Raw genomic sequence first — 27301 nt, 5'->3', positions numbered from 1 at the left:
GGTGTGCATCTTAATTGGAAATGAGTCACCACTCTGCTTATGTTTTGCCATTGATTAGACAATGAGCTTTTCTTCTATGCCTGTCAAAGGCTCTTACATCTCTGTTCATAGCAGCTTCTTAAATTAAAATATATGTGTATATATATATATTCGAGGTAAAAATATGTTAAGTCCTTAGAGGCAGTTGATTTCTTGTCCCACTTCCATTATCTTGTATTTTTAGAATTTATCCTAAGGAGCGAACACCCTATCGTTCTCTAGGAAATTGTAAATAGGAGCATAGCTCGTACAGAAAAAGTAATTCTATTCTACACATATCATGGAACAAAAACTCAAACATTAAACCGAAGTGCTGATAGGATAAATTATGTTAGGATCTACTGAATAATAGGGCTAAATGATTTTCCTGGGGAGTAGTATACTTTGTAGATATGAGCCACCTTGAGGAATTGATGGAAGCAGTTTGAACATTTTTAAAATAAGAAAATGAACAGCTAACATTTTGCCTTTTTAGTCCTTTTTATATCCATATCGAGTAGCAGTAAAGCAGACGGTGCTTGCTTATGCTTTTGTTTCACATTTTATGCTTTGTCTGTGTGTGCAGGGTGGGAGGGGTGAAGTTAAAAATTTAATCATTTTTATATTGTTAAAAAATGAGAAAACAAATATTTCATGTTAATTTATAATAAATCATGTATCTGATATGATGTCTTATATTTATAGCAGTCTTGGAATCTTTAGTACTTGAAAGGTAAAGTTGTTATTTTTTCTCCAGAAACGTGCTAAGGGACAAGTGTTATTTGACAAAGTGTGTGAACACCTCAATCTCTTGGAGAAGGACTACTTTGGACTTTTGTTCCAGGAAAGCCCTGAGCAGAAAGTAAGTGATTTCAAATTTATTTGTCTCTTTTTAGAACATAATGTATTTTTTATTAACCAGTTTATCTCAGTTTAAAATTTAGCTTTAAAATAACTTAGGTGTTTATTATGATTTCACTGTGAAATTTGGTAAAAACTGAAAAACTTATCTTGTGTAGAGAGAAACCACCTGTAGCTTTTTGGTGTGTGTGTATTTGTGCATGTGCGTGCACGTGTGTATGTGCTTTGCACTGCCATCATGCGCAGACAGAATAGAATGTCATCAGTGGAAAATTGATGTTCTGGCATAAAGAGAACACAGACTAAATGGTATTAATCACTTTTGGTTCTCAATCACTGAATCTCGCCTTTTGGTACTAAGTAAAGAAGCTGGCCACAGCAGCTCATATTGTGCAGTCACCTGTATGCTAGATATTAAAGCATACCCAAAAGACAGGGAAGGCAGCGCATTGGAACGATTCTGTCTGAGGATACCAAGAACACTTGGTCACAGTGAAAGGGATTACTCCCCGTGATCTAACATTCAGATCACAGTCAGGAGAACAGAGCAATCAACAGAAGAACAGAAGTGTGAATTTTATTTGCCTACGTTGCTATCATTGTTAGTATTTACATGTCCTACTAATGAAATATAGGATAGTAAGAGTGATAATTATATATACTTTAAGTTTTCTCAACTTGCTTAGCTTTAAATACTTGATATCTAATTTGTGGTTTAATTCCATGTTTAGACTAAAGACAATTAAATTGCATGCGTGCCTGCTGAATAGTACATGAGTATTCTTAATAGAACTCTGTTTAGAGTACTGTTCTCAGACATAATAGCACATTTGACTAAATAAATTAGGTTTTTTAGACTATAAATTATAAGGTGGTCTTGATAATGTTTCCTAAAAGCTGCAAAAGAGAAAGTGGTGGGAATTTGGCTAGGATTACCTACTTTTTTTGAGATTACATACTGGTAGATTCATAGGAGCATGTAATATAATCTTTGTAAAGTAGAGGGACAATTGAGTATGTTGTACAATATGTGGAATCACATGTTCTATTAGTAGGCATAGGATATACTACATTAAGAAATCTGGGCTGAGCGTGGTGGCTTATGCCTATAATCCCAGCACTTTGGGAGGCCGAGGCCGGCGGATCACTTGAGGCCAGGAGTTCAAGACCAGCCTGGCTAACATGGTGAAACCCCGTCTCTACTAAAAATACAAAAATTAGCTGGGCATGGTGGTGGCCGCTTGTAATCCCAGGTACTCGGGAGGCTGAGGCAGGAGAATCGCTTGAACCCAGGAGGCAGAGGTTGCAGTGAGCCGAGATCACGCCACTGCACTCCAGCCTGGGCGACACAGCGAGACTCCGTCTCAAAAGAAGAAAAGGAAAAGAAAAGAAACCTGATATTTTTGAAATACTAGTTTTGCATAAGAAAGAGTAGTATTTAGATAGTAGGATATACTATTTTTTTTATTTTGACAACTCTCAATTTATGTGTCTACTTCGTAGCTTTCACTGAATCTCAGACTCATCTACTTAACTGCCTGCTGGATGTGGGAGTTGGCAATTCCCTTTGTCTGTCATGTATACATTATACACACCTTGTTTGTTACTCTTTCTCCCCATTCTATGAATTCCTCGAGGGTAGATGCCATGCCTTACTTATCTGTATAGTCTCTGTATATGTAGACGTTAGCTGCTATCTATTACCTGTGTGTCATATCACACCTATAAGGATGTCCGCTCTCATGAAAATAGAAAATAGCAAGTGTTGGCAAGGATGTGGAGAGACTGGAGATGCTGTGTGCTATGGTTAGGAAGGTAAACTGGTACAACCACTCTGGAAAACAGTGTGGAAGTTCCACAGAAAATTAAAAATAGAACTACTGGCTGGGCACGATGGCTCACACCTGTAATCCCCGCACTTTGGGAGACTGAGGCGGACAGATCACGAGGTCGGGAGTTCGAGATCAGCCTGGCCAACAAGGTGAAACCCCGTCTCTACTATTAAAAATACAAAAATTAGTTGGGCATGGTGGCACACGCCTGTAGTCCCAGCTACTTGGGTTGCTGAGGCAGGAGAATCACTTGAACCCGGGAGGTAGAGGTTGCAGTGAGCTGAAATCGCGGCAGTGCACTCCAGTCTGGGCAACAAGAGCGAAACTCCATCTCAAAAAAAAAAAAAAGAACTACTACATGATCTAACAATCCCACTTCTGAGTATATATACAAAATAATTGAAAGCAAGATCTTGAAGAGATGTTTGTTTACCCATGTTTATTGCAGCATTATTCATAATAGCCAAGAGATGGAAGCAACATTAATGGGTGAATAAAGAAAATGTGGTGTATACATACAATGGAATGTTTATGTACATATCAATACATACTCAGCCCTGAGAAAGAAGGAAATCCTGTCACATGTTATATCATGGATTAACCTAGAGGACACCATGTTAAGTGAATTAAGGAAGTCACTAAAAGACAAGCACTATAGCATTCCACTTATATGAGGTATCTAAAGTAGTCAGACTCATGGAAACAGAGAGTAGAATGGTGGTTGCTAGGGGCTGGGGGAGGGGGAGTTGGGGAATTGTTTAATGGGTAGAGTTTCAGTTTTGCAAGATGTAAAAGTTCTAGAGATCTGTTGAACAATGAGAGTATGGTTTACACTACTCAACTGTACATTAATAAATGGTTAAAATTGCAAGTTTTATGTTATGTGTTTTTTACACAATTAAAAATAATCCCACTACCTGTGTATAAACCAGCGTGCTCACTGCTGAGGCTCTAACTGTAAACAGTGAGAACCTAGACCCTGCCCTCAGAGGTGTCCCTGCTTATGTTTTAGTTGAAGAGGCAGAGTGGAAAAGCTAATTCTGCAGTTAGTGAATGTTGATTACTACTCTGCAGGAGAAAGTCATGGTGCTAACAGGAAGACTCTGCTTAAGCAGAAACCTCATGTGTGAGTGGACTTTGGCTGGGCAATGGGATATGGGAAGCACATACATGAGGCCCTGAGACTGGTGCAGCTGTCTGGTTAAAAACTGGAAAGAAGCCTGGTGTGGGTTAGTAAGGGGAGAATGAGATTAGGCTAGGGGAAAGGCTGGGTATTAATGAGGCTCAGATCATGCAGGGCCCATTAAGCCTATATGTTAAGGTTTGGGACATTTCCTTTTTGCTAAGAAAAATGGCAAACTGTTGATAGGCTGAAGCAAGGATGTGAGACGACCAGTTTTGTCTTTAGAAAGGTCACTTTGGTTGATGGTTGGAATGGGATGAGAGGGGACTTGAGTAGGGCTGTGCACCCAAAGCACAAAAGTAGCCTTGAGTAAGGTTGTGGCAGTGGAAATCGAAAAGCGAACGATTGAAGAGAGAGTGAGGAAGGAGGCAGACTCAATCTGATGAATAATTGGACATGAAGAATGACAGATATCAAGAATTAAGGCCTGGGTTTCAGGATGGTTGGAGCTGTTCAGTAAGAAGGGAAGGAGGACTCGATTGGGGGTTGGTAGGGGATATCATGAGCGTAGTTTCTGACATATTGAGTTTTAGGTTCAATTACTTATGGAGAGAACAAGTAAATAAATGAATTTAGTTTTGGATGTGTCTTAAAGAATGGCAGATTGCGTGGAACAAATACTCCACTCTAGGTATAATCTGTCTTAGCAGTGCAGGGTGCGTGGGGTAGTTTCATTTTCTGATGTGAATATCTTATTTGTGTGGAGGCTTGTAACCAGAAGTACTTCTTTGTAACTTACCTGTTTTTAAAAAAATCAGAGGTGGCTTTTACCATACAAATATTCCAAATAAAACAGAAATGGCTGTTAACAGCTAATCATTCTGGTATTCTCACTAGGCAGCAGGCACCTTACCTGTGTTATCTCATATAGTTCTCAGAATGACCCTAAGAGGCAGGTGTTATTAACTACACTTTATAGATGCAGAGATTTGAGGCACAGAGGAAGTTTAAAAAGTCAGCCAAGGTCACCTAGCCAATAAGTGTTGGCGATAAGATTCAAATTCAGGCAAAAAACTCAGAAGAAAAAGATACATTTTAGATTTTAGGGAAAATGTCAACAGTTGTAAACCTTCTGTCAGTCAAGGTAAAAATGGGCACAATTTTTCATAGCTATCATAACTGGAAAGTAGAAGAATACCATCTTGCCTCAGAGGAATTTTTCATGTTCTGAAATCCTGAAAGCTACCTTGCAAGACTTTACACATAGGGTGTTGAAGGACATTGTGAGCTGAGTTCCTGGGATGAGTTTCACAGTTGATGTTTCTATTATATTGTCAACAAATTTAAGGGCATGAGCTGACTTACTGATGGTGATTCTGTGATGGTCCATGCCAGTGCTGCTCAAAAGAGACTTCTTCCTTTGTGGTAGAATCACCTGGAAGACAGATTTTCAATTAGGAATCTTATTTATCTCTCTTCTTCCTCCATTGTCCGTAAACACACATGCGTGAATTCACGCACATGCACACACACATAGAAATGCACGTTCATTGGGTATGTCTTGATTCCTCCCTTCCCAGTTAAAAAATAGTGCCATTACTATTTAATTTACATATAGGATGTTGAAGGATGTTATGGGCTGTGCTACCAGCAGGGATATGTCCTATTCCTAAGATAATTGGGGCCAGAAAACAGATTAACCTTTGGTCAGGCTGATATTTTCAAGTATATAGCTTTCCAGTAATCTAATTCAATTCGGTGATAGAGCTTAATATACCCTGTCCTAAATACCAGCTGGATATTTATTAGGGACTAGATAGGAGAGACACTTTCAAGTTTTACTACCTGACAAGGGCCTGTGATATGAATATTTTATATTGTTGTATTAAAGCAAATCTGTAAATTTTGGAAATCATATGAGCAGTTTAGTGTTGACATTCTATTATAGCTATTGAGAATTACGGCCAGTATTCTGGATGTGGGCAGGGAAGGGACGTTTTGCACAGAAGAAAAGTAATCGTTCCAGCATGAATGATCATGATGTGGGTGTGGAGTTTCAAGTTGTCCAAAGGGCTGGAGGATGTGGCAGTTCCAGCCTCTCTGAATAGGAAAGACCAGTGAGGGGTAGGCATGCTGGCAGGGGGAGGTAGGGACTCGTGTTGCAGCTGTGTTTTCTCATGAGCACACTGTTTTAACTTAGACCATGGGTTAATTTGGGGTGACTTTGTGGGGAGTGCTAATGGAGTTTATGGGAAAGCAGCTGGAAAAATAAGTGAAGATCATTCTTTGGATCTTGTATCTCATGCTGAGGAATCTAGATTTTAAGTAGGAAGCAACAGAGTCAGATTTTAGTATCAGAAAGAACCCGTTCATAGTGTGGAGCGAGATGATAGGGGACTGAGACCAGAGGCAGGAAGGTCAGGAGACAGTTGCAGTAGTCTCGAGGTGATGAAAACCAAAGCAGTGGTACTAGGAGTGAAGAGGAAAGGACAGAGATTCAGTGTAGGTAATGTCCGCAGGACTTTGTGACTGCCACCTCTTAGCTATGGCAGTGAGGGGAGAGTTGGGGAAAAGTCCTAGGTTTCAGGGTTGGGGAGCTGGGGAGCTTGATGGAGACTTTTATACAGGGACCTTAGAGGAGGAGCCGCAGTTTGAGGTATGCTAGGGAGCGGAGATGGAATTTAATTTTTATTTTGCCAAGTTGGACATATTCGTAAGCTGTTAGCTAGATGATTGGGGATCAGGGAGTAGGTGAAGCATGAAGAAAGTTAGCAGTAAAGAATTTGAGAGGCCAGGTGTGGTGGATCATACCTGTAATCCCAGCACTTTAGGAAGCCCAGGCGGGAGGATCACTTGAGCCCAGGAATTTGAGACCAGCCTGGGCAACATAATGAGACTTTGTCTCTACAAAAAATTAAAAAACTAGCCAGGCAGCGTGGCACATACCTTTAGTCCCAGCTATTCGGTGGAGGAGAGAGGGGTGCTGAGGTGGGAAGATCACTTGAGCCCAGTAGGTCAGGGCAGCAATGAGCTGTGATTGCACCACTACACTTTGGCCTAGGTGACAGAGCAAGACCCTGCCTAAAAAGAAAAAAAAAAGAAATTTGAGAGTGAGTGTAAACTGTTGTTTAAAGAAGCGTTTGGCCGTGGAGAAAAGAACAGTTGGGAGAATGATACTAGAGGATATAGACCTGCAGTGTCCAAGTCTTTTTAGTTAAAGCCTATATACAAAACATGTGTCTAATTTTATATGTTCATCTTACCTTTCATAAGAGACACTACCATGTATAATAAGGAATTAGGAATTCCTTATTTATCATTAGTGTCTTTCTGTTAGTAAGAATGCAATGTAGACCCAACCAAATGTATCTTTATCTTTTTTCTTCCTTAATGACCTTAATCTCTCCTTGACCTTAGCCATTCCCTTTCAAGGCCACACACTGGGTCTTGTCATGCAGGACTTTGTGACTGCCACCTCTTAGCTATGGCAGCGAGGGGAGAGTTGGGGAAAAGTCCTAGGTTTCAGGATTGGGGAGCTGGGGAGCTTGATGGAGACTTTTACACAGGGACCTTGGAGGAGGAGCAGCAGTTTCAGGATTTTTTTTTTTTTTTTAACAAGAATGGATCACAAAAATTTTCATGGAGAGAAAATCTACACATTTGTTTGGTTTTAATATCGAACTGTATCTCATAGTTGAGACACTGAGGTGAAAGCCTTTTTAGTTCATTCTGAGTATGAAAATCTATCATTGTTAGTGTTAAAGCTTTTTTAATTTCTATTGAGAGTGCTTATATAAATTTTACTATGGAAAATGTTGTTAAAAAAATGGATGTGTTTTAACAAGACACATCCAACAAGAATCTTGCTCCACACCATAAACAGGTTCTTTCTGATACTCACATCTGACCGTGTTACTTCCTACTTAAAATCTAGATTCCTCAGCATGAGATACAAGATCCAATAGGCTGATACACTGGGGGAGGATGAGGAACTGCCACATCCTCCAGCCCGTTGGACAACTTGAAACTCCACAAGTTTTCATGATGATGAAATGTTTGATACCTATACTGTCCAGCATGGCAGCCATTAGCTGCATATGGCTATTGAGCACTTGAAAGAAGGCTAATGTGTCTGAAGAAATAGACTTAAATTTTATTTACTGTAACTAATTTAAATTTAAATAGCCTCGTGTGACCAGTGGCTATCATATTGCACCGTGGAGAGAGTTTACTGAGAGTTTTGGGGTTGGCAGATTTACTTTGATGGAAATAACTTTGACTTTAGCTATGAGAAAACCCAAGAAAAGTGTATGGTTGAAGAGAGAAGAGAGTGACTATGATGACGACAGTCATGAAAAGGATTAGTCTTGAATAAAGATGTTATGTCATCCTGAGTCTGCAAGAAACAGAATAAGAGGTGGTGCAGTTGTTAAAAAAAAAAAAAATCTTAGTTGAGCAAAGTGCAGCCTCAAATCTCTGTGAAATAGAAGGTAAAAGCATTTGCTTAAGAGTGACTAGGGTAGCAGTGGGACAAGAGAAGGAGCCAACCAAGAATTAGTAAGTGCATTGCTGTTAACAGTTCTTCTGAGATTGGGGGGTCATACAGTTGGGATGGCAGCAGAATATATTTGTGTGTGTTTTTCTCTAATTGCCATTAGCAACCTGAGTATCATAGTTGAGAAATGGGAGTATTAGCAGAGTTCTCAGTTGACTGTGTTCATGGAGGCAATAGTAAGAGGATGACGGATTGTGAAATCTGGAGTTGCTGATGAGATGTAATTAAGCTGATTATTCACAGGGTCACAGGAAAGAAAATTACTGAAGCTGTAATAGGCTGATACACTGGGAGAACATGGCTGGGGCAAAGGATGAATGTTCAAAGATGTTGAAGAGTAGGTACAGTGGGGATACATGGGTAGAAAATTAGAAGGAGAGGAAATGACTGCATCTGAGAATGGGTTGATGGAGTCTAATGAAGTGAAGAGCTATGTGATGATGACAAGACCCAGGGTGTGACCTTGAAAGGGAATGGCTAAAGTCAAGGAGAGATTAAGGTCATTAAGGAAGAGAAAAGATAAAGGTAAATTTGGTTGGGTCTACTGTAGCATTCTTATTAACAGAAAGACACTAATGGTAATTAAGGAATTCCTAATTCCTTATTGTACATGGTAGTTTCTCTTATGAAAGGTAAGATGAACATATAAAATTAGATATATGCTTTGTATATAGGCTTTAACTCAAAAACTTTGGGAACTTAAGAATGAGGTGTCCCATGCACACGTATGTTTATTGTGGCACTATTCACAATAGCAAAGACTTGGAACCAACCCAAATGTCCATCAGTGACAGACTGGATTAAGAAAATGTGGCACATATACACCATGAAATACTATGCAGCCATAAAAAAGGATGAGTTTGTGTCCTTTGTAGGGACATGGATGCAGCTGGAAACCATCATTCTCAGCAAACTATCGCAAGAACAGAAAACGAAACACCGCATGTTCTCACTCATTGGTGAGAACTGAACAATGAGATCACTTGGACTCGGGAAGGGGAACATCACACACTGGGGCCTACCATGGGGAGGGGGGAGAGGGGAGGGATTGCACTGGGAGTTATACCTGATGTAAATGACGAGTTGATGGGTGCAGCACACCAACATGGCACAAATATACATATGTAACAAACGTGCACATTATGCACATGTACCTTAGAACTTAAAGTATAATAATAATAATATAATAATAATAAATATATTAATTAAAAAAAGAATGAGGTGTCTTTCTGAGACATTCACTTTTCAGGAGTGAATACTTAAATATAATTAGCAATATATTTAATTATTTATATATAATCTAATTTGCTATTACTTTTGTATTGTGTAATTTTTAAAAATTTCTGCTATGTAGACAAAATCCAGTCCTCAAGACATCTAGGCAAAACAACTCTTATTCTTCCAGTATAGATTTGTATGGTATCCTATTTTTTTCCCATAGAAATTTATTACTATTATACTAACTCAGCTCAATCAGTCCTACTTTGTTTAAAGCCCATGCAGTTCTAACAGCAGAATATAATGATGTAAGGATCTTTCTTTTTCATGCTGAATATTATCTGTACTTACGGGAAATTTTGATATTTGTTTCAACCCATTAGAAAGTAAAGGTGGGTGAAAACCACAATTATTTGTATAAAAAAATTTTCATGGAGAGAAAATCTACACATTTGTTTGGTTTTAATATAGTACTATATCTCATGGTTGAGACACTGAGGTGAAAGCCTTTTTAGTTCATTCTGAGTATGAAAATCTGTCATTGTTAGTGTTAAAGCTTTTTTAATGTCTATTGAGAATGCTTATATAAATTTTACTATGGAAAATGTTGTTAAAAATATGTGGAATCAAGCAGCATGTTTGTTCAATATGGAATTCCAAGTCCATATAGTTCTTGTATTTATGTCTAAATGAAACCATCGTTAAGGGTTTTGGACTCTCTTTAAAGGGAAAAATACTGTCTTAAATTTTGATGTTAATAGTTTGGCATTTGGCCCAAAATGACATTATAATGTCATTTTGCTGCACGCTATATTGAGAAAGGAGCTTGTTAGAAATGTAGTTGATATCCACGGCTAACTTTATGAAAATTAGTTGAAGCAGTCATCTAATAGACCATTTCTTTCCAGAAACTAGAACTAAAAACTCAAATGTTAAAGTGTTTGCATATATAAACTATTCTTTAATAAATTTCTACATTCAATCCAGTTAAACTTTATAATCACACATTCTCCCAGATGTGTAGTGAATGTTTCACTGTGATACAGTGCCTGTAACTTTTCTCCTAACACCAGCATTACGGTAGAGTTCTTTTAAACCCAGTTTAGGCAAAGGTATATCAAAGGGGATCTGTTTCAGCACTATAAATTCCTGTGAGAAAATGCAGATTCTAGACAGAACTACTTTGAATTTTTAACATTTAGTAATACACTGTGAATTGGGTGGAATTCGTTAATTTCTCTTACCTGGCCAAATTAGAGATCCTCTAAAGCCAGTGAGGAAGGCATGGCGAGGCATTTGAAGAAACTTCTAACTCTGGGATCTTAGGGTCTAACTTAAAGGGGAATTAAATGAGTGAGATAGATGTTTTTTGGGGGGAAAGGAACTGTTAAAGAAAAAGTTTTTCTAACACTTGTTAAAACGATAAGACAGACTTTATTCAGGACTGTTGCAATAGGTATAAGGACCTTTGCAGTGGGGTTTTGCAGTAGGCAAGAGAGATTGGGTTCAACTCCAAATACAACAAGGAAAAGTGGAAATTTATAGTCAAGGAGCAGGGTGGGGGTCAGTAGATGGGAAACTACTAAGAGGAAACATCAGGGGGCACTTAGGGGAATTCTGGCTAAACCAAGCTAACAGGAGTCTTGCTGAAGGCAGGTGAGGGTGATCTGATATCACTTGGGGGATGGTGGAGGATGAGGAACCCCATCAGATATCAAGGGTAGTTAGTAATGAAGAGTGGGGCATTCCCACTAAACCAACTTATTAACAGGATTCTTGCTAAAGTTGGATGGTGTGTAGATGGACAGAGAAGTCTGAAAGTTGAAGGCTAATTGGGAAGAGGATTCAGAGGAGCCTGACTAAAGTTTGGTCAAGAAAAGACTCGTTGTCTTAACTAGAAGATGGATTTTGTGACTGTGTTTTGGGTTGTTATCCAGGTCAAGCATGGTTGGGACCCTGCTGTGGACAACCGCAGACCCAGACTACTAATAGCATGGTGCCAGTTGATGACTGTGGTTGCGTATCTCTTGTCAGGTGAAAGTGGTTAGCAAGTAGAATAAAAAGACCCGGTATTCTTTGGTATAGCTACTTATTGTGATGGGGAGGAGTTCAAAGGAACACTTAGATATGGTAATGTGGAAACTGTGCCCTGCTAGGGCTTTCTGCAGGAAGCTGTCAGTAATTAGAAGATTTACTCAGTGAAGGCTGACAAGCCAGCAGAACTTGAAAAATGTCTCTCTATATTGAGCTTTCAGGAAAAGAAAGTGATTTCTACATAAAAAGAACTCTAGGGCTATCCTACTCAAAGAGTGGTCCAAGGACCAGCAGTGTTGACACCACGCAGAATCTTTTTAGAAATGAAGAACTCCAGCTGTCACCCTAGACCTGCTGAAATAGATTTTATTTTGGCTGGATGTTCAGGTGATTCAAATACACCTTTAAAGTTTAAGAAGCACTGATGTAGGGCTAAACTGTTCTTTTGATGTAGCAGAGAGCATTACAGGAGTTTGAAATGTCATGAAAGCCACGGGAGGAGGGGAGTCCTAGTGAGCCCATGTGGTTCGTGGTCCCAGAAGTGTTCAAATATTCATAGCCACAGAGGCAAGAGTTAGGCCATTCCCCAAATATGGACATTTGGACCATATATTCTGAGGTTCTTTCTAACAGTGGTATTCTATGAATATGAATACAGTATTAGGATTCACAATTAAGCTTTTTTTTCTTTTTCCCTAGATGTTTCTGTCCCTAGAGCATAATTGATAATCATCTTTAACACTTTTTCTGGGAACCCGTAATGAAAATGTTGTAGGGGAAATGTCGCAAGACAAGACTTTCAGCCTCAGATTTGTGGCGGATAAAGAGTAAGATTAAGGAGATTCTCTATTTAACTAATAGAAAGACTTTAGTGTAAAATACATATAAGTACAGCTATTCACTGTGCTGCTTAAAAAAATTTCTGTAACCTTTTAAGGCAGGAAAAAAAATCCCACCTCTTTTTGTGCCTTGGATTCCTTTGGCAGTCTGCTGAATTCTATAGGCTGCTTCTCAGAACAGTATTTTCAGTTTATAACTTTAATAAAGTACACAGGGCTACAAAGAAAGCCAATAACTAAATAACATTCCCAAAATAGTAATATAAAATTTGAGACAAAGTAATAGGCGTGCGTATTAGTCCATTTTCACACTGTTGATAAAGATATACCTGAGGCTGGGCAATTTACAAAAGAAAGAGATTTATTGGACTTACAATTCCACATGGCTGGGGAGGCCTCACAATCATGGCAGAAGGCAAGGAGGAGCAAGCCACATCTTACATGGATGGCGGCAGGCAGAGAGAGAGCTTGTGCACAGAAACTCCTGTTTTTAAAACCATCAGATCTCTTGAGACCCATTCACTATCATGAGAACAGCATGAAGATCCACCCCCATGATTCACTCATCTCCCACCAGGCCCCTCCCACAACAAATGGAATCATGGGAGCTACAAGATGAGATTTGGGTGGGGACACAGAGCCAAACCATATCATTATGTGTTTTTATTTATATATTAATCATCAGTATCAAATCTAATAGCTACTGTGACTTCAAAATATTGGCTAACATAAATGGTCTTTTAAGATCTGCAGCTACTGCAATGTGATGTGGAAATGTTTTTGATTTCTGCAGGTGACAAAGAGGTTCTGCTGATATTAACCAGGTTTTTTTCTGCTATGTTCCTAATTGACAGTGATGCCAGGTTTCAGTTACAAGTTAGTAAAAATAAAGATGTGTAACATTTTTTCCCCAAACTTGAGTTCATTAACTCCTGATTTCATGTTTGAAGGTGATTTAACGATACTTGATATTCTAAGGCCACATTTTAATTTTAGTTTACTTCTGATGGAAGCCCGTTTTAGGATTCCATGTAACTTTAAGCAATTGGCAAAATCCTTGGTTTTTTTTTTTTTTTTCTTTTTTTTTTTAAATAAACCAAGATAAATTTTATTGAAAACTGATATAGGTCAGCTCTTGAGTTTTGCATGGTTGCTTACACCTTAATGTTCGGGAAACATCAAGAAAATCCGTGTCTTGCCTGATCTTGAATTGCCTGAAACTGTCACTTTCCGGGGTTCCTTCCCTGGAGAATGTTTTAGGATGTTCCGGGGGGTTGTCCATGGACAAAGCTGTCTTTTAAAAAATTTGCCAGGTGGGTTTTTACTGCTTGTCAAAATGTAGAAAAGCTTAGCTGGATAATACTTTAACATCCACATAGAAGCTCTTAGACTAGCCACATCTGTAACTGTTTTCATGAGAAGGCGTCATGTCATTGATGTCTTCGTTTCCAAGAAGAGTCTTTTCTGCAGTGAAGCAGCTTTACATAGAAAGGACTGACATGAGACATTTTCTCTAAGGAAAAGGGGTGTGGATTTCATTTCATCTCACCTGTGAATACGGTAACTGTATTTGGTGAACCCAAAGTCTGATTTATTAACTTTTTGTGGGTGAAATATTCATGTAGAGATTAAATTATTTAATGTATATAACACATCACCTATGGAAATATAAAATTATGTGAAGAAGAGATATATACCAAAAGATGACAATTTAGTTTTATTATTGCAAATAGTGATCTACTAATGCTGATCTGCTGGGGAAAGTACTTGTATGCATATTTATTCTTCAGGAATGAATATTGTTTGAAAAGAACTACCCTGTGAGGTAGATATTGTGATCCCCATTTTGTGTTTGAGGAAATTGAAGCTTAAAGAAGCCAAGGAATGTGCCCAAGTTAGGGTTGATAGAAAACCAGAATTTAACTGCGTGTATTTCTGATTCCAAAGTTTATATATGTGGCTGTAGCAGACGAATCTCTAAGTCTAAAACCTGGCAATGAATACTGTAATGTACCATGGGGTGCGGGTGGTTGTTGTATGTTGTGCACACCCACCCTCATGCATTTTTCTTATTCTCTGATGACATTTTCCATCTTCTTCCATCTGCTTCTTGGTCTGCCCAGCCCTCCTCCTTAAGTGTCAAACCAAGAAGTTAATTTTTATTATTTACTGTATTTATTTAAAAGTTTTGTTTATTATTTCTTCATAACCGATAATGCAGATCATTAACTTGTATTTCTTTTAAGTCATGTAAGTAATTTTTTTTTTTTACTTAGGAATTTATGATACTATACCCCACTTACCATCTAAGTACTCATTAGAGATACTTATTCAAGTAAAAATAAATGTAATAAAAATAATATAACTTGTGATCATTTAAGATGATCACAGTGTGGAGAGGAAGGAGGCAAGCAGTGGGCATGTATCAGTCAGCAGGTGTTAATTTAGTGCTTACTGGTTGCCTAAAACTGTATTAAGTACCCTGGGAGATGTAAATATTATGGTCTGTTCCAGCCCTTGCAAAGTTGTAGTACTGGGGAGTGAGAAGACGGCCTAATGCTTGGCAGGAATGGAACTTAACAGTGTGAAAGTGAATGTGGTTAGGAAAGGGAAAACCAGGTGAGGAAATCATGCTGCTGTGTGATCACATCAGGTAAACTCCGCCCACGTAGTCTTTGGATGGGGTTGAAAGTAAGCCATTTCAGCCTTCAGTAATCTCTCTGGCAGTGTTGTAGAAAGTGGCCTGAGAAGTACACCAAGTCTGAATTTGGCTGGCTGACTTTTCACTCATATTGCTGGGTTTATGGAGCTGACTCTCACCATGCCCTGTAGAAACTTTTAGGTAATTTGTACAAGGGCTGGGTGCTTTAGGTGAGAATAGAAGATGCCCGGTGGCTGGGACACAGGGTTAGTCCCTGGGGTGACAAGCTTCCACCATCTTCTGGAACAGAAAAGGGTCCTTTGTTGCTCTTCTGTATCGGGGATCTATATCACTGTTCAAACTTAATGAAACTGGGGATTTGGAAGGGTCTGTCTTTAAGACCAGCACTTTCTCCTCTACTGTCTTCTTTCTCTGTGCTAATGTTCTGGGGATTTCTTTTTTTTCTTTTCAATTTGACACTATCCAATTCCATTTTTCTTGCTACAGTTGTTCGTTGGGTGAAAATTCCACCCATTTGCCCCTTTCTCACCTCTCTCCCAGCCTCCAGCCAGTCTGGGCTAGAGGCTGAATGATGTGTTTTTTCATTCTTGTGCACTCATCGAGGCTGGCCATTTGTGAGCCAGCTGTTGGGTGGGACAGCAGCTGCAGTGCATGCAAACTGAATGGCAGGCTGTCTTGTGAAGGGAGAATTAGAGCTGCCCCTCACATGGCACTGGAGGCACCCTTAGAGAGACCTGCTGCCCCTCACATCAGTAGTGCCTGCAGCTGGGACACCAGTAATGTGAAATTATTGAGAGGTTTGAATATAACCAGTGTTAGAACAGAGCCATGCACACCTTGGATCCTTGCTACCCCGAGTGCGGGCCATGAACAGTAGTGGAACCCGAGGGGCCGTGCAGCTCTGCTTTCATAGCATCTTACAGTTTTACTTTTTAATAGTGTCACTTAATGTTCCGTTATACCATTTTAATATGTTATTAAGACAGCAGGTTGTTTTCTATGTACTAACAAGCATTTTAATTGTTTGCTTTATATATCTGAATAAAATTCTGTTTAAGCACAGATCTTATAACAGTGGTCCGCAACCTGTTTGGCAACAGGGACCGGTTTTGTGGAAGACAGTTTTTCCACAGACCGGGGCGGGGGCGAGGGAATGGTTTTGGGATGAAACTGCTCCACCTCAGATCATCAGGCATTAGTCAGACTCTCATAAGGAGCATGCAGTCTAGATCCCTGTCTCGTGCAGTTCACAATAGGGTTTGTGCTCCTCTGGGAATCTAATGCCGGTGCTGATCTGACAGGAGGTGGTGCTCAGGCGGTAATGCTCACTTACCTGCTATTCACATCCTGCCGTGCAGCCCAGTTCCTAACAGGCCACGATCAGTACCAGTTCATGGGCTGCGGGTTGAGGGCCCCTGTTATATTATTTTGGACACTGCTTAGAATGAAGAAAACTGCTAGACTCATTTATTTGAATTAGTTTATTGTGCCTCAAAAAACTTGCAGTTCTTCTATGTTAGTGATAACTTGAGGATAGAAAAGTATAAATATAAAAATATAAACAAAAATCTAAATTTTTTTATTGGTCTTTTGCTTATAGCTTCAAAAAACAAAAATTTAATGTCCTTGGGTAGTTAAAACCTAGTGATTAAATTTGGTCTTTTTTGCTTTAAGATGCTATAATAGTTTCCTAGCATTTTTTTTAAAGCTTTCTTTTTTGTGGTTAATTGGAGAGTTTATTTAACTTCCATTGGATGTAACTATTGACTTGTTTTCTTTTTTTAAAAAAAGTATTGTTACACTTTAAGTTCTGGGATACATGTGCAGAATGTGCAGGTTTGTTACATAGGTGTACACATGCTGTGGTGGTTTGCTGCACTCATCAGTCTGTCATCTACATTAGGTATTTATCTTAATGCAATCCCTCCCCTAGCCCCCCACACCCTGACAGGCCCTGGTGTGTGATGTTCCCCTCCCTGTGTCCATGTGTTCTCATCGTTCAGCTCCCACTTATGAGTGAGAATATATGGTGTTTGGTTTTCTGTTCCTGTGTTAGTTTGCTGAGAATGATGCTTTCCAGCTTCATCCATGTCCCTGCAAAGGACATGAACTGATCCTTTTTATGGCTGCATGGTATTTCATGGTGTATATATGCCACATTTTCTTTATCCAGTCTATCACTGATGGGCATTTGGGTTGGTACCAAGTCTTTGCTATTGTGAACAGTGCTGCAATGAACATACGTGTGCATGTGTCCTTATAATAGAATGATATATAATCCTTTGGGTGTATACCCAGTAATGGGATTGCTGGGTCAAATGGTATTTCTAGTTCTAGATCTTTGAGGAATCACCACACTGTCTTCCACAATGGTTGAACTAATTTACACTCCCACCAACAGTGTAAAAGTGTTCCTCTTTCTCCACGTCCTCTCCAGCATCTGTTGTTTCCTGACTTTTTAATAATCGCCATTCTAACTGGCGTGAGATGGTGTCTCATTATGGTTTTGATTTGCATTTCTCTAATGACCAGTGATGATGAGCTTTTTTTCATATGTTTGTTGGCTGCATAAATGTCTTCTTTTGAGAAGTGTCTGTTCATATCCTTCACCCACTTTTTGATGGGGTTATTTTTTTCTTGTAGATTTGTTTAAGTTCCTTGTAGATTCTGGATATTAGCCCTGTGTCAGATGGATAGAGTGCAAAATTTTTTTCTCATTCTGTAGGTTGCCTGTTCACTCTGATGATGGTCTTTGGCTGTGCAGAAGCTCTTTAGTTTAATCAGATTCCATTTGTCAATTTTGGTTTTTGTTGCCATTGCTTTTGGTGTTTTAGAAACGATGTATTTGCCCATGCCTATGTCCTGAATGGTATTGCCTAGGTTTTCTTCTAGGGTTTTTATGGTTTTAGTCTTACGTTTAAGTCTTTAATCCATCTTGAGTTAATTTTGTATAAGGTGTAAGGAAGGAGTCCAGTTTCAGTTTTCTGCATATGGCTAGCCAGTGTTTCCAACATCATTTATTAAATAGGGAATCCTTTCCTCATTGCTTGTTTTTGTCAGGTTTGTCAAAGATCAGTTGGTTGTAGATGTGTGATGTTATTTCTGAGGCATCTGTTCTATTCCATTGGTCTGTACATCTGTTTTGGTACCAGTACCATGCTGTTTTGGTTACTGTAGCCTTGTAGTGTAGTTTGAAGTCAGGTAGTGTGATGCCTCTAGCATCACAGCATTGTTTGTTATTTTTGTTAAGGATTGTCTTGGCTATACAGGCTCTTTTTTGGTTCCATATGAAATTTAAATTAGTTTTTTTCTAATTCTGTGAAGAAAGACAGTGGCAGCTTGATGGGGATAGCATTGAATCTATAAATTATTTTGGGCAGTATGGTCATTTTCACGATATTGATTCTTCCTATCCATGAGCATGGCATGTTTTTCCATTTGTTTGTGTCCTCTTATTTCCTTGTGCAGTGCTTTGTAGTTCTCCTCGAAGAGGCCCTTCACATTCCTTGTAAGTTGTATTCCTAGGTATTTTATTCTCTTAGTGAATGGGAGTTCAGTCATCATTGGCTCTCTATTATTGGTGTATAGGAATGCTTGTGATTTTTGCACATTGATTTTGTATCCTGAGACTTTGCTGAAGTTGCCTATCAGCTTAAGGAGACATTGGGCTGAGACAATGGGATTTTCTAAATATACAGTCATGTCATCTGCAAACAGAGACAATTTGGCTTCCTTTCTACCTATTTTAATACTCTTTATTTCTTTCTCTTGCCTGATTGCCCTGGCCAGAGCTGCCAGCAGAGCAGCCTGAGTAAAGTTTTCTTAAGGAGCAGGAATGAGGGGAAAGTGAAAGGGAGTTCCTCATGATTGTTACTTCCAACTTAGAATCAGATTAAGAAGAAAGAAGTATGTTATATTAAGACCAGGAAGGGAAATATTATCTACAGTCTGACCTTACCTCTCTTTATAATTATAGAGTTGGAGGGAAAAGGAGGATTAAGGAGGAGGAGGAGTTGGTTTTAGGAGTTGAGATAATTGATTGGTATGTATATACTTTTAGCCATCAGTTTCCATTTTCACACTTTATCCTTCATGATTAAGAATCCATTATTGTCCTTGAAAAGCTCTCATTTCAGTGTCTGCAGGGGCTATTTGTTGGGAGTTCTACAGAATAAAGACTGTATGAAGATATGTCTCATCGTTTGGACCATCTTAGATGCAAAAGAATGAGGCCCATGAGACCCACCTTAAAAGCATTTGAATATTTTACTTATAATACACACTTAACACATTTACACACATATGTACCCAAGAACAAAGCAATACTTAGCCCAGTGGAATGCTAATAGGTGACAGTCGCTTTGAATAGGACTTTATTAAAATGTGTTTACACGTAAATAATTATGTGAACTGTAAACTGTTCTATTTTAGACTCTAGAATATTTCTTATGAATTAATTTTTTTTTCCCTCACGCAGAACTGGCTAGATCCTGCTAAAGAAATAAAGAGACAACTGAGAAGTAAGTATTTAAATAATCATTCTTTGAAGTTAAGGTATCTTGATACCTATTTGTGATATAAATGATCAATAATAAAATGGTCAGTTCTATTTTGCGTTTATGCCATCTTAGAAGTTAATAATACTAATAATATTTTTGTGGAATTGTGACTGTTTTGTACATGGCTCGGGGGCTCCAAATTTTGAGAAGTTTCTAGACTCACATTCCTAAATATTCACTCAGAATATCCTACCAAGTAACATCTGACCTTTTTTTTTTCTGGGAAAGAGAGAGAAGCTACTTTTCTGTAAATTTTACTCCAATGCGACCTGATACTTATGCTTTGCTTCATTTTGAAAGTGTATAATTGGTTCAATATGCACATCTTTGGTCACAGAGACATATAGAGACACTGTTCCTAGTACTGGAGTGAGGACTCTAGGGAGAAGCAAGGGGAACAATCTTTTTTTTTTTTTTTTTGAGATGGAGTCTCGCTCTGTCACCCAGGCTGGAGTGCAGTGGCTGGATCTCAGCTCACTGCAAGCTCCGCCTCCCAGGTTTATGCCATTCTCCTGCCTCAGCCTCCTGAGTAGCTTGGACTACAGGTGCCCACCACCACGCCCGGCTAGTTTTTTGTATTTTTTTTAGTAGAGACGGGGTTTCACCGTTTTAGCCAGGATGGTCTTGATCTCCTGATCTCGTGATCCGCCCATCCCGGCCTCCCAAAGTGCTGGGATTACAGGCTTGAGCCACCACGCCCGGCTCGGGAACAATCTTTTCAGTTCTCTGAGGTCACTGCCATCTCTGCTCATTGGTTCTACAATCCAAGGCCACGTTGCATGCTCTTTGAGCCTGGGGTTGTAGTTAGGCCTCACTGTTCCTTTCTTCCCCTTTCCCCATTTGTTCTTGTTGTACAATCCCAAAATGACTTCAAGGGTCCCACTCTAACCAGCTTCAGTTCTCTCTATACGTTCTGCCTTTGCAGGTTGTGTTGCCTGTGGCTGGTTTTTTGGTATCTGTGCCAAGAAACATGATCAACAGAGAGAAATCTCTGTTAGGGGGATTCTGGATACTTAATTTACTTCAGGGTCTATGAATAACTGAAGCAGAGAAGGTAGGCAGCTACAGGCAGTTGGAATTTTCGGTCTGGAGAATAAAATCTGAAGGCTGGTGAATTCCTAACAGCCTTCCTCGACTGTGGGACCCAGAGTTGTCGCAGGAGAAACCTCTTCTCCAAGTGCCAGTCAGTAAGATACCCTTTGTACTGTTGATTTCATTTCCCTACTTATTTATAATTCCTAAGGTCAAAATACTGAAACCAATCTGTACTTTCCCTTCTTGCCCTTTTCATCTACCATCTAGCTCCCATTTTAGGTTCTTCACATTGGTTTTCTTTCTTTCTTTCTTTCTCTCTTGAATGATTTATCTTTTTGGTAGTCTTCCTATCATTTCTTTGGTTCCCTACTCTCTTTTTTATTCTGAGCATATACCTTATTTTCCCCATTTCCTCTTCCTATAGACTCATCTTTCTTTTCCTTTTTTAAAGTGTGTTTGATTAGAGTGACCAACCTCCTGATTTGCCCAGGACTGAGGGGCTTCTAAGGATATGAGACTTTAAGTGCTAAAGCTGGAATCAGTCCCAGGCAAGCTGGCATGGTTGGTCACTCTATCCTTTGACTGTTATTCCTGGCTTTCCCGCATTCTGTCTCTTGCATTTATTTTCTTGGTGTTTCATCCATTTATGCTTGCTTCATGATGGAAAATGGAGGAAAAGAAGAGGAATAAGTAGACACCAGATACATTATGCTTGCCTTATGGGAGAAACAGTACCAGAGTTTTGAGACTTTTTCCTTTGTCCCTTCTGCAGTTGTTACTTTGCAAAGTGCATGCATTCAAAAAGGTTACGGATGCTTAGTTCTTATACTTTCTCTGAAACCAGACCTGCCAAGTGACCCAAACAGAGAGAGAACAGGGCAACCTCTGAAACATGATTGATGTTCCATTGTGTTGTTTTCTATGGTTTTGTTTGGGTTCTTGTTTAATTATTATTATTTTTGTGTGTGTGTGCCACACGCTTCAGAGTCATGGAGATTTCCTAACTTTTGGAAGCGAAACCTCTTGCCGATTATGAATCACGTTCTTATGTTTTGATTATCTGTGAAGTTTCAGAAAGTTATTTCAGAACTTTTACCCTTGTGGTTTGGCAATATGAATAACATATTAAAACTATTGGACCCAGTTCTTTAAATGGCATCCTGAACTGTACCCATCATGAAAGAGGCTGAGGAAATGAAGCTTTAGCAGTTGTATCTACCTCTTACTTCCTGTATTAAAATGGATAAAAAAGCTGCCTATTCTATCGTTGGTCTCTTCTTTAAATTTGATTTTTCAGCTCATAGGCAGTTAGTGAAGATAAATATTAATCTTTTTTGAGTTACCTGTGACAACCAACAACTTAATGATTCTCATTTAAAATTTGCTTTAAAACCTTTATTTCCTCAAACATAAATAAGACTATATGTCTAAGGCTTGCATATGACTAGTATGTAAACATTTCTGTAGCTAGAAGGACTTTCTAAACACCTAGGTAAAAATTATAATGAAAATAATATGTAATTAAATTAAAAATTTAACTTGAAAACTGCTAAGGGAGTAGATTTTAAGTGCTCTCACCACAAAAATAGTATGTGAAGAGTAATACATATGTTAATTAGCTTAATTTAGCCATTCCACAATGTATACGTATTTTCAAACATCATATTGTATACCATAAATGTATACCATTTTTATTTGTCAGTTTAAAAAAAGCTTAGCATTCTTGGTACATTTCAATAGCTTTTAGATTTGGAAGTATATTCGAAAATATGTGATCTAGTGGAAATGTCTCCAAGTCCTATCGAGGCAAGCATGTGCTAGTGTTATTACCTAGAAAACAAACAAGGAGCCATTAAGAAATAATAAAGCTGTGATAACTTTACTTAATTAGAAATTAGCAGTCACCTTGAAGTAATGCTTACACAAACATGATGCGTGGATATTTGACAGTCAGCATAGCGCTATAGGCCAAGAAACCTCATGTATCTTGATATTCAGGAAAATCTTATATCCCAGTATTATGTTTTAAATGTGTAAAGCAGAACTGAAATCTGCTTCTTAAGTTCAGCAGGACTGACTTCATTGGTTGAATAGTAGTGCATTGAGCCAAAATCCAGCAAAAATGCCTGTGTATATAACAGTAGCCATTTAATAAATATTTGAGTGAGTGAAAATGTAGTGTGCTGATGGTAAGGCAAAGGACAAAATGCCACACTGAACAACAGCATGGGATTCAAGGAATTTTTCTTCAAGTTCATAAATTAAACATCTCATGAGGTCTTTAAATATGTATAGAATGGAATAACTTGGGTGGGCGTGGTGGTTCATGCCTATAATCCCAACACTTTGGGAGGCTGACGTGGGAAGATTGCTTAAGCCCAGGGATTCGAGACAAGCCTGGCAACTTAGGGAGACCCTGTCTCTGAAAAAGTAAAATATAAGTTAGCCAGACATCATAGTGCATGCCTGTGGTCTCAGCTACTTGGGAGGCTAAGATGGGAGGATCACTTAGGCCTGGGAGGTCGAGGTTGCAGTGAGCTGTGATCATGCCATGGCACTGCAACCTGGGCAACAGAGTGAGACCCTGTCTTTAAAAAAAAAAAAAGGAATAACTTATATATATATATACACACACACACACAATTTTTTTTTAATTTAAAAATATTATGAACTTGAAGTCAAACTCTAAATTCAGGCTAGTGGAATTACTTGGATAAACCCTTTAGGAAAATAATACCTGCCCTTTCCCCCATAGTTTTACTTTTTTAAAGCTATCTTACATGTGATCTATCAAAATAGCAGTTACATTTTAATGTATAGATAGCAGTGTTTTAACTTTTAACAAGCCACTTATGATATGGTTGCTTGATTTATTCATTCTTTATGGCACAGTACAGCAAAGTGTTTGTTATATACGAATATACTTACACCTACTCTATAAAACCTGGGAAATAATTGTATTGTCCTAAAGTATCATGAAATTGTACCATGCTTTCCTTTCTTGGGATCTTTTTTAACACCTTCTTCAAATAGCCCATTAATAATTTTTTGAATAGCTATTATCTCTTGATCATTACTCTCCTTCCCCACAACAATGTAGAAATCCTGAATTTTTTTTTTTAAGGGTAAAGAATATTTGGCAACAGGAGATCCTGTGGTTAAATAAAATCTTACCTCATAACTATTACATGGAGGTTATATTAAAATTTTTGTGTAATAGATCACCATATAAAACACATGTTGAGGTACCAGTGAATGTTTATGAGAAAGGCAGCCTGTTACACTTTAATGGTGGCTTATTCATGTAATTGATTTCTATTTTATTTTTATTTCATTTTTATTTTGTAAGCAATTTTTATTTAAATAAAAAATAAAATTCTGCATGTTGATTTATAGTTGGATTAGTCTGTACTGTTTGATCCTTGACCTTTAAATTTTATCACAATAGTCATTCTTCTGTTAATTGGGTGCATAACTGTGATATTTAATAATTACAGACCTTCCCTGGCTATTCACTTTTAATGTGAAGTTTTATCCTCCTGATCCTTCTCAATTGACTGAAGATATCACCAGGTACTTTATATTTGCATTTTGAAATGAGTCTTTCCTTACAGCTCTCATTTATTTCTCTGCCCTGGGAGCATAGTGGTAATTTCAGGATTGAAAACCAAAACAGTTTTTCTTAAGTTTTAGAAGTTTCCTTGAAATTGGGTACATCCAAATAGTTTGAAATGTTGACAGTTTCAAAAATTTTATTCACTTTCTTTAATTTCTTCATTTATATTCTAGTAATGAAAAATTTTAAAATGATACTGCTGACAACTTTGTTTTCTATACTTTTAAAAGTCACTAATATTTAATATTTGAGATTTTAATACCAAGGTCATTTTTATTGTATATAACTTATGTGTGCCTATATACTAGTCTCATATTACAAAGATGATAGGAGGTTAGAAAAATGAAATTATTTTAAAAGGCCAATTGAACTGGTAATTTATTTCTGTCTTCTCCCTCCAGAACCAAACAAGATGGGATTTCTTACGTAGTCAATAGCTAGTTCATTTCCATCTCCTTGGAGATTGTATGAGCTATAAGAACATACACTAAAATTGCAAAGAAAGGATTCTGTTTAGGAGCAAGAGAATATTTATTGATTCTGAGTACTTGCATGGCAACCAAGAAACATTGTGAATTAACAAGTACCTTGAAATCTTAGCCTGATTAGACTGAGTACCAGAAACATTGTGAATCAATCAACAAGTACCTTAATCTTAGCCCGATTACACTGGGTACTAGCGATAGCATTTCTTAGCTTTGGTAAGAGGAAGTATAAAGGATTGATTTCTTTTTTTAAAGGATAATTTTTATATACCATATTTTAAAAAGGTTATTTACGTGGCCAAATGTCCCCTTAACATATACACATTGGAGACAAACATGCCCACATACTTATTTGACACTGTGTGCAGTGCATGACTTTTAGAAAACTAGAGGGCTTAGCAAAAGAGTCTGCTTGTCGTTACTTCCTGTATCTTTGATGCTTTCTGCTAGGCCAGTTTTGTTGTCAGACATCAAGTTGTGGAGGTGCTTAAGAGAGCATAATATCCATGTGAATTAGGAAGGATGGAGATTTCTTTCCAATATTGGATACATAGCAGGCTGGCCTTTTTTTTTTTTTTTTTTTTAAACTACTTGTTGCTGAATAGGAATGTGCTAATTAAGCTCTGAATGAATTAGCTTCACCTAGTAAATAATAAATGTAACTTTGTAACTGCACAGTGAGCTACTTAGAGCATAAAACCTGACCGAACAGTGTGTGTAGGATGCAGAGCTTCACTGCTGGATGCCTCTGAACAGTGCATGTGACTGGGGCTTTGTGACCCAGCGCTGTCTGTACATACACTCCTCCTTGCAGTAATTTGTTTGGGGAATGATAATCCTTTGGTGACTGCAAGTTTGTAGCATCAGTAAGTACTTTGGTTTTCCGGAACTTGAACAGTCTCCCTGTCTAGTGGGAGGAACAATATAGTCTACTCAGCTAACTAAAGGTCTCAGTGCTGCAGCCTGAGAACAGCCACCTGCCTGTACTTGTGGCCTGGCAGCTTAAATGTCATCATTGAAATCTTCACCATGATGATTGAAATCTTCACCATGACTTGAGTGAACATTTAGAAGGTGGGGTAGGCTTCTGAGAAGGGCAAGAACACTATCTCGAATAATGTTTGAGGAGTGCTTCATAGTGCTGTGTGAAGGTACAGTTGGCTATTTCAGGAAGCTCATGCCATTTTTTGTTTGAAGTTTTTAGGGTTTAGACAGGTTCTGAAAGCAGAGGAAAGGACTAATGTGAAAAGCAGAGACAATAATAGGAAGCAGCAAGATGAAATATTTGTGTTTAGGTTCTAAAACTGCCGTAAAATGTGGAGAACGATCACTGTTGTTGATTAGAGAATTTGAGGATAACCTGGACCCATGGTTGAAAATTCAGTTTCTGAAGTATGTACAGTTATGCTTACGTTTTTCTATGGGCCAAGGAAACAAATGATCCTCCTTAAAACGTGAACTTCTGCAAGGCATAAAATACTCAAAGTACTGTAGTGATAGCGAGAAGACTTTCAGTCTCTCAATTACTGAGCACTTGTCATGCGGCAAGCCCGTTAGTAACTGTGGGACTGTGGTGATGATAAACAGAGTCCCTGCCCTGCCTGATAATGTATTTGAGTGGTAATCCAGGTTCTAAACTGAACTGGCCCCATGTGCTGGGTTGTGTTCTCTGACCCAGTAACAACAAGGCCTGGACCAGAGGCCAGCACTCCCCATTTGACTGTGTAGAGTAGAGAGCAGGAAGAGGATTGGGCCCTAAAACCCAGGCCAGGCAAGTGTCCACAGGACTAAGATGGACAGCTGCCAGTATGAATGCCAGTCCCTAAAAGGTTTTAAAGAATGGACTCTGCTGTTAATTTGGGAGGATCCGTGGTGACCATAGCAAATGGTGAAATTGGAGAGTAGAAATCACATTTTAAAATGTTACCGAGAGGAATTGGTAGTGGGGCTAAAAAGGGTGGGGTGGGGGGTTGAGTGGGGAACCACAGATTATATATCACGTGTTTCTGCATTTTATTTCATGGAAAATGGAAATTCTTTTATAACTGTAGTGAGCCACATGGAACATTGAATGAGAAACATTATTATAGCCACTAGTTATTGATTCTTAGGCCTCTGGCAGATATTTTGTTTATATTATCTAATGTTCATGCTCATCTTCAAAGGGAGGTAGAGTTCTTAGCATCTTACAGGTGGGAAATTACCCTTAGGCTTAAAGTAAATTAACTTGCTCAAGGTCGTATAGAGTCAGGTCTTCCTGGCATCAAAACCCAGGCCTTTTCTACTAGGCTGAGCTAGCTACTGCTTTAGATGGGGTAAGTGGACAAGTAAGGGCTTCAAAGTAGATTCACCAATAGTTGTTGTTAAAGGTGTTTCTGGAAAAGAAGAAATTAGTATAAAAAGGGTCAAGATGATAAAGGGTGAGTGACCTTAGCTTTTCTTAGAAATGATTAAGACTAGTTTT

At 38.5% G+C, this 27301-nt stretch overlaps 1 protein-coding gene across 50 annotated transcripts in view; it reads left to right on the top strand.

Annotated features, from left to right (window-relative positions):
- EPB41L2 (erythrocyte membrane protein band 4.1 like 2) overlaps window positions 1-27301 on the top strand; it is a 227960-nt gene that overhangs the window by 138248 nt on the left and 62411 nt on the right. For all 50 annotated transcript variants that reach the window (XR_013416203.1, XR_013416205.1, XR_013416204.1 and 47 more), the window contains 3 exons: window positions 776-880; window positions 19620-19662; window positions 24234-24309. Coding sequence is in view for 38 of the 50 variants with exons in the window: in XM_028847120.2 (XP_028702953.1) it covers window positions 776-880; window positions 19620-19662; window positions 24234-24309 (224 nt within the window). In the remaining 12 variants the exon portion in view is untranslated. The remainder of the gene's footprint in view (window positions 1-775; window positions 881-19619; window positions 19663-24233; window positions 24310-27301) is intronic.

This window comes from Macaca mulatta, chromosome 4, assembly GCF_049350105.2.
Source record: "Macaca mulatta isolate MMU2019108-1 chromosome 4, T2T-MMU8v2.0, whole genome shotgun sequence".
Lineage (NCBI taxonomy): Eukaryota > Metazoa > Chordata > Mammalia > Primates > Cercopithecidae > Macaca > Macaca mulatta.
Note: the sequence above shows the minus strand (reverse complement) of the source record. Positions and strands in the feature narration are given on the sequence as shown.